We start from the raw sequence: 7363 nt of genomic DNA, 5'->3' as shown, positions 1-7363 counted from the left end.
ATGCAGAGTCAGGACCTCCAGCAACGGGCAGGAGGGAGGACTACAGAGACAGACTGAAGCGCTGAGGAGCTTAGTGATGCAGAAGGGATGGGATCCTCAGGGCCAGGGCCCCTTACCCAGGATACCACCCTTCCGTTGAAGCAGGGGAGGCGGGCATTGTCATCTGAAATCTCCTCCTTCACCACCCTGCGGAGACACAGGATAAAGGTCAGCAAGGCTGCACCCCACCACCACCGCCACCCCTATTCAAAATTTCTCCCAATCTACATGCAGCTCAGATGCCGACTGTCCTCGGCCCTGTCTCGGTCGTCTACACTTACCTGCAAACAAACTGTTCCTGTCTGAGCAATCTCCAAACTCAATTCCCTTTCCCTAGTTTCTTTTCTCCTTAGCACATCCCCAGGGCACAGTGTACTCCAGAGACTTCCTTAGGTCTGATTCAAACCTCTCAGACCAGTGTCAAACCATCCCCCATGGTTACCCAGCTGCCAGAAACACCTATCCAATGTAGGAACCTTGACAGTAGCTTTACCCTTAAGCCCATCCCTTTCCTTACACTCCCTCCCAAAAAAGGCTTTAGCCCACACCCAAGTATCTAGTTTTAAACTTTCCTTTGTTTTCTCTAATTCACTTCCAGAACACTGTCCAAATTCGCTGTCTTTGCCTGGGGGAAAGCATCCATTAAATCACACAACAGCCCTTCTGAGGCTGGGCGCTCCCAAGGAGAAGTTGGGCTTCCCATCCTCCTGTGCCTCACCTGGAATAAAACTGCACTAAGCAATCTGCAGGGCCTGACAGATCCCCAAGTCCTGCCTTGGGGGCCAGCTCTCCTATGGATTCCTTGGGGGTGGACTGTCCATGCCCTTCTCAGCTACATCAAATCATGAACACCTCGTGAGTGCTACACCACGTTCTGGTCACATAGCACTATACCTCCACTTGCAGGTGCTGCCAAATTCTTTTCTTTTTTTTTTTAAATTTATTCATTCATTTATTTCTAATTAGAGAGACAGAGAGAAAGAGAAGTGAGAAAGCAAGCCACCAGGCCCATTTGAACTGTGGTCAGCCATGTGGGAGTGTCCAGCATCTTAACCACCATGCCACCTGCTGGTCCCCAAATTCTTTTTATTATTAAAGGAATAAGTACAGGAACCAAGAAATTGTCCTCATTCCTTCTCTCTCTCTCTCTTATAGCCTCACCCCTCAATTACGGTATCTTGTCTGATTAACCCTTTAAACTCAGATGGTTCTAGGAACTTAATCCATTTGCTACCAGTGTGACGACACAGCCTATCACTACCGTCCTATCTCAAGAGTGCAGTATTCCCCCCAACATAACCCAACCCCAGTGTTACGTGCCTCCTCAAGTCATCCTGTACCACCACGACTTAGTTTATGGGCCAGTTAGCCTCAATACGAACGCTCGCCAAGAATTCACTGTGTGCTGTGTGCCTGAGCTAACTCTACACGGATTATCTCCATGTCGCACAGGTGAGACTAGGGCAAAAAGCTAAACAGGATGCCAAGGATGAGATTGCTGACAAATAGCAGAACCTTGATTTAAATCCAAGATAACTCCCAAGATCTTATCGTTCCTCACTGCTGAGCAACCTTAATGGGTAGAATCCAGTGAGTTCAGTTTTCCTGGAACTTGGACTATCCCAATGTAATCCAGTCTGTCCTCAAAGAAAGCTGAGGTTGAGGACTCAGAAAACTCAAGTCTCAAAGGCCACAAAGACGAAGGGCTTACTCTGTATTATTTCAGTTCCAGCTTGGCCCAGAAAGTCCCCAATTACCCCAGGATGGCCCAATCTATTCTAGCATATCCTGCACTGTTCCCATAAGCAGCTGCCTGCCCCAATATAGACTGGAACATCTCAATACAGCTGCCTGCACCAGGAGAGGTCCCAATAGCCTTATCTGCTCCTGGACAGAGTGCCCCAATAAAATCATGTCTGGCTGCTAGAAAAACTAGGATCAATCAATACCATCCACTGGAGTTCTGAAAGGCCCAGATTTCTCCAAAACGAATCACACCAGTACAGCCTCGAGGTCTAGAACATCCCCCCCTAGAAGACTCTGCAGCAGCACTGCATGAGCACTGGCACAGGCCAGGACGTCCCGAGCAGCCCTACCACAGCCCAATTTACATCAGGAGATTCCTCTATCTCTACACAGCCCGTGTACTACAGGGCTGCTCAAAGCTCACCAAACGAGATAGCCCGAACTATCTCAGTATAGTCCAGAATCACTCTCGAATAAACACTGTGCTCCCCTCTATTTCAGTAGAGCCTATTCGTCTAATCTAGTACAGGGTAGCCCCGTCTGCCCTTCTTCAGATCTTCTGTTTGACTCAATCTGTCTGTCTAAGCATAACCTTGTCCATCCTCGTTATAGCACAATATGCCATTATAGGCAAAAAAAAAAAAAAAAAAAAAAATGAGAAAAACGGGAAATCTGGTTGTGACCAAAGGTCAGATCCTTTGAGTGCTCTGCACACGTCTCTGCATCTGGAAATCCCTGAGTTCAAACTGCAGACCTGGTATGGAGTGAAGCGAATCTCATAATGCATATCTATTTCTAAATTTCCACTTACACCTAAAGTTCATGAATGGCCGTGAAAGGAAGAGGAGCCTTTCCACTTCCCAGTTAGGCTCTCAGTTCCTTGAATTTAGAGTTCCAGTTTTGCATCCCTCCTGTGACTCAGAATTCCTAGTTCTCCAAGAAGCACATATTAATAGGTCCCCATTATATATTTGGCATTGGGTTTATGATGATGAAATTTGGGGACTGGGACTACCATGTCAGAATTGGCTGTACTGAATATAACTCTTCTCTTTAAAAATATAAAAAATTTCTTCATGCCTTTGCAGCATGTTCATTTCTACTCTTTTCTTCTTTTTTTTCATTTTCCTCAGCTTTTTCCCTTTAAAAAAAAAAAATTCCCAATATGGCCCAGAGTAGATCTGCGCCCCGCAACATCGCCAATCCACTCTAGCACAGAGCCCGTCAGTCCCAGTCTAGGCCTCGCGCTCACCCGAAATCCTGATCCATAGACTTGAAAAAGTACTTAGCGCCCGCGGGCCGCTGCAGAACGCTCTTGAAATCGCCGAGGGTGATGCGCTCGGCAGGGACGGGAATCTTCACCAGGTAGGGAGTCTCTTCCTCATCCAGGTGGTAAATCACCTTCGTCTCCCCGACACCACCGCCCCCCGTGCTGTTCCCCGCCATGGTCTCGCCCGCGCGCTCCCGGGCTCCACCGCCCACCCAACGGGGCTAATCGCCCCCGCCGCGCCTGCGCAAACCCGCTAGCCGGCGCGTGAGCGCGGACAAGACCGGCCCACTACGGGAGAGCTAAGGAAGGCAGGCGAGGGTCGGCGGGGTGGCGGCGGCGAAGGGGCGGTCGGTCGAGTGCGACCCAAAGTCGTAGACTTTGCTGCCGCCGCCGCCGCGCGCCACCGCCGCCGACGTCGCGGCCGCCCTCCAGATCCCCGCCCACCTCTCCCCATGTCACGTGACCCAAGTCCGCCCTCCGAGCTCCTCGTACCGCCCCCTGCCATGTGACCATTTGAGTCACGTGACCCTCCAAAACTCCGCCTCGGGCCCCCGCCACGTGACTACTGCCCCCGGCAACGGTCTCTCATCCCAAAACGGCCCCGCCCCCAGTGCCCCAGACCCGAGGTACTTGACACTCTCCGGTAGCTCCAGCTCCCAAGGAGCAGGGAACTGGACTGGCGCCCACCCTTTTTTACCCCGACCAAGCAGGGAGTGCAAAGCAAGCCTGGCCCACAAGGGTGAGTGTGTGGCGACCAAGGGTGAGGATTTTAGGGGCTCTAGTCGGCTGGAGTAATGCAGAGCTGATGGCTAGGTACTCCAGAGTACCTGGGGTGGGGAAGGCCCAGACCCAGGTCATTTGCAGACTGGATTGTGAGAGGTGAATTTCAGACCCACTTCCAGCCAGTCTCTTGCCAGCTTTGCCAAAACCTCCCTCCCAAGCAGGACAGTGAGGGCTAAAAACACAAAAGAGCCCACTCTGCTTTATTTGCAACACGCAGGCTGTCTGTACAAACACCTGGCCAATATTATTGATATTAAAAACAAGAGGTGAGTGAGAATCGTCACCTGCTTTCCTTCTTTGCTCGGTCAGGCTCTGGTACTCCACCTTTGAGCTGCCATGCCCAAAAGGGGAAGTCCAAAATTAAAAATACAACCGGTGTAGAAGAAAATAAATGGGGAGTGAAACAGAAGAAAAGATGAGGGAGGGGAGTGCTATATTTACACTAGAGTTTTATAGACAACTGTCCCATTCCATCCCAATTCCAACCTTGACCCAGAGAGTAGAGGGTGGCAGGTTCAAGGGACAGAGATGTGATTAGGAGCCCAGATGGCTTCCCACTCCCACCTGTAGTGGGTCCAATTTCAAGTCCACAGAGTGGGGCAGACAGGGTGGGAACATGAGACAATCATTTCCAAACCAGTCTCCCTTGGGAATTGCTGCCCTGCAGTGCAGACAGTATCCAAGCTCCAGGGGGTAGGCTGAGGACCCTGAAACTCAGTTCCCAAGTCACGTTGTCATTTGGGAAGTTCAGCCTAGTGATGGTAATGTCAGGGCTCTCCAGATTTGGGAGGCCCCCCTAACCGCCGGGCCTCTGGCCGCAGTTCCTTGCATTTCTGGCAATAAAAGAAGTCAGGGACATTGGTCTTCTTAATCTTCGCACAGGAGAGGTGGATCCACGTCCCACACAGGCTGCACTCAATCATGGGCCGCCCTGCAAAGGGCTTTCGGCAGTAACACGTGATCAGATCCCATGAGTCATCACCTGGGAAAAGGAGGTTTGTTTGGTGTTTGTCTCAGCTCTTAGACTCACAACACCCCCAAACCCGCCATCCCAGATCCCCTGGGCAGCCCCAGTTCTCACCTGACTCTACCATGATGTCCTCATCCATAACCCGCATCTCGCCTTCACTGGAGCTGGCATCTCCATCTTGGCTCGTCTCAGTGCTGCCCACCTCCTTGCTTTCACTGTCAGCAGGAGGGACTCCTTCAGGGTGCACTGTGGCTGGGGGCCGAGGAGCCTCCGGGGGTGTTGGCAGCACAGGGGCTGGGGCTTCACCCCCGACCACTGTTGCCATCTCCTCCTCCTCCTCTTCTTCCTCTTCCTCCTCCTCCTCTTCAGAGTCTGTATCACTGGGAGGTGCCCGGGGAGGCCCAGGAGGTGGGAGTCTATCCCCTCGCTCTGCCTTTTTTAACTTCCGCTTCTTACTCTTCTTGATTCGAGACCTCTTTTCCCCATCCCCAGGGGCTGGCCGAGGTCTCCGAAGCACCCCAAAGCCAGCACCTCCTCCTGGCCCCAACTTTCGGTTCTTTCGGTCCTTCTTTCGAGGAGGTTGGGAGAGGTCCCCCTGGGAAAGGGACACTGGGGTGAGAGCAGCAGGGGGTCGGGAGGTATGTGTCAGGGATGTGGGGGACAATGGAGATGCCACTTTGGGCCCATCCAGGTCAAAGAGAGAGTCCTTGAGCTTCATCTTCTCAAGCAGGGTGGCACTGTCAGGGGCCTGCAGACGGGAAAAAGTGGACCTTGGGGGTCCTGGCTGGGTGGGACCTGCTTGAGCTGCCCTTCTCTTAGATGACTTTGCTTTCTTAACAAAGGTCTGGATGGTTCGAAGATCTGAGGGGGCGGAGTCCCAGCCATCACTGTCTGCTGCACTCTCACCTCGCAATGGAGAGCTGGAGCCTGAGGCCGGCCAGTCACTTTCCTTAAGAGGAGGAAGAGACCAGGGTCAGCAGGAGCCCAGGGTCATCTCAACCCCTCCACAAACCCAACCTGAACAGAGACTGGATCTCCCCAGATCCGATCCTTTCTACCAGATCTCACTGTACTCAGGAACTTATCCCCACCCCGATTTCCATAAACATCTCTTCTTGACTACCACCTCCATGTTATTTCTGCCATCGAGTTCTAGCCATCTCATCACCCCCTGCCCAGGGCCTCTGGAACACTGTATCCCCCAGATCAGAGCCACAGTCCTGAGCTGTGTTTCTGTACAGCCTCGTTTATTACTTTCTTCAACTCCTTATATCTTTTCCTTTTATGAATGGGGGAAAGGAGGAGGAAAGGGAGAAAAGAGATAGGCATCTTTGACAAGGTCTGGCCATATCACATCAGAACCAAAGCCTGGCCTGCCATGCAGCTTCCAGCCTACATGGTGGCATTGCTGTGCACCACTGCAGCTGGGCCAGTCTCCTCTCAGCAAAATATATTTCTTAGATTTTTGCCATAAGGGGTGCGTGTGCTCATGGAGAGACAGAGCAAGTGAGAAATCACCCCTGGGGATGATCAAACTGCAATCCCTCCCCCTATTCTCCTCTTGGGATTTTGGGTATACAAAGACATGCAGTCAGCGTGTTTTCAAGCTGCTAGGTCTGGGATTTGAACCAGGCAGTCGGCCATGTGGGTTCCAGTGTCTTAACCACCATGCCACCTGCTGGCATAGTCCCTAAAATTTTATCCAGAAACAGTTTGCACTAACAGTACCCCATGATGATTCCAAAATTTAGACCAACACCTCAAAATCGTATCACTGCTGCCTAAGGGAACTCTCTCTCCTACCACCCCCAGAAGAGTTTCCAATGTCCCTGGTAATACATGTAGTCTCTGGGAGGCTCTCACTATAAATACAGGCCCATTAGGACACCAGCCTCAAGTCAGTCGTTTTCTCCTCCTTACCTCTTTGCTGGGAGGGATGTAACCAGCATAAGCCAAGACAAAACTGCAGAATTTGTTGAAATCCTCAATTGTTCTCCGCCGTTTCTCTGGTGGCTGAAAGGAAGGGAACACAGATCACATGGAATCCAGACGGAGGTGTAAGGCATCCCCAAAGGCACAGTCCTTAAAACGAGGCATGTTAAAAGGTGGGAAAGGGGGGATTTCGTTGTCAGACAGCAATATTAAGAGAATCCTCACCTGAGTCTCTGGCTTCAGGGTCGGAGGTGGATCTATAGAAGCAATAAAAGCTGAGTCAAGGCACTAGGAAACAGCATGTGTAAAACCCCACCTCTAAACCTCGGAGGTCCCGAGTGCACCCCCTCCTCTCTCAAGTCCCAGGGCCAGACCAGCAGGCCCCCAGCTGTGCTGGCCCCACCCCTGCTCCCCCTTCCTCCCCAGAAGGGGCGGGGCCTGGGCGCGGCGCTCTCAGGCCTCGCTATAGCGCTCCCCTTCCCCCTACTGGAGGCCCGGCGCCCCGCCCCCCAACTCACGGTTTCTCCAGACTCTAGTCAACTCGGATCTCTCTGCGCCCCACCCCGCCATACCGCTCCGGAGCCCAGCCCGGGCCGCCGCCCGCCTCCGTCCTTTACTCGCGC

At 52.3% G+C, this 7363-nt stretch overlaps 2 protein-coding genes across 3 annotated transcripts in view; both read right to left on the bottom strand.

Moving 5' to 3' along the window:
• The window catches only part of DVL2 (dishevelled segment polarity protein 2), a 27972-nt gene extending 24183 nt beyond the window's left edge, over nt 1-3789 (bottom strand). Inside the window, exons 1-2 of the mRNA XM_006151901.1 lie at nt 3038-3789; nt 117-186 (exon numbers count right to left, since the gene is read on the bottom strand). Of these exons, the coding sequence (XP_006151963.1) occupies nt 117-186; nt 3038-3231 (264 nt within the window). The 5' untranslated portion in view covers nt 3232-3789. The remainder of the gene's footprint in view (nt 1-116; nt 187-3037) is intronic.
• Nucleotides 3790-4109: 320 nt separating this feature from the next.
• The window catches only part of PHF23 (PHD finger protein 23), a 4489-nt gene continuing 1235 nt past the window's right edge, over nt 4110-7363 (bottom strand). The window contains exons 1-5 of one of the 2 annotated variants that reach the window (XM_014589083.2): nt 7259-7348; nt 6966-6997; nt 6729-6821; nt 4920-5757; nt 4110-4820 (exon numbers count right to left, since the gene is read on the bottom strand). In XM_014589083.2, coding sequence (XP_014444569.1) covers nt 4606-4820; nt 4920-5757; nt 6729-6821; nt 6966-6997; nt 7259-7310 — 1230 coding nt within the window. In that variant the 5' untranslated portion in view covers nt 7311-7348 and the 3' untranslated portion in view covers nt 4110-4605. Of the gene's footprint in view, nt 4821-4919; nt 5758-6728; nt 6822-6965; nt 6998-7258; nt 7349-7363 lie in introns of those variants that run through there. The other variant, XM_027773166.1, reaches the window with a different exon arrangement.

This window comes from Tupaia chinensis, unplaced genomic scaffold (genome assembly GCF_000334495.1).
Source record: "Tupaia chinensis unplaced genomic scaffold, TupChi_1.0 Scaffold000330_1, whole genome shotgun sequence".
Lineage (NCBI taxonomy): Eukaryota > Metazoa > Chordata > Mammalia > Scandentia > Tupaiidae > Tupaia > Tupaia belangeri.
This window is presented reverse-complemented; position numbering and strand designations above follow the sequence as displayed.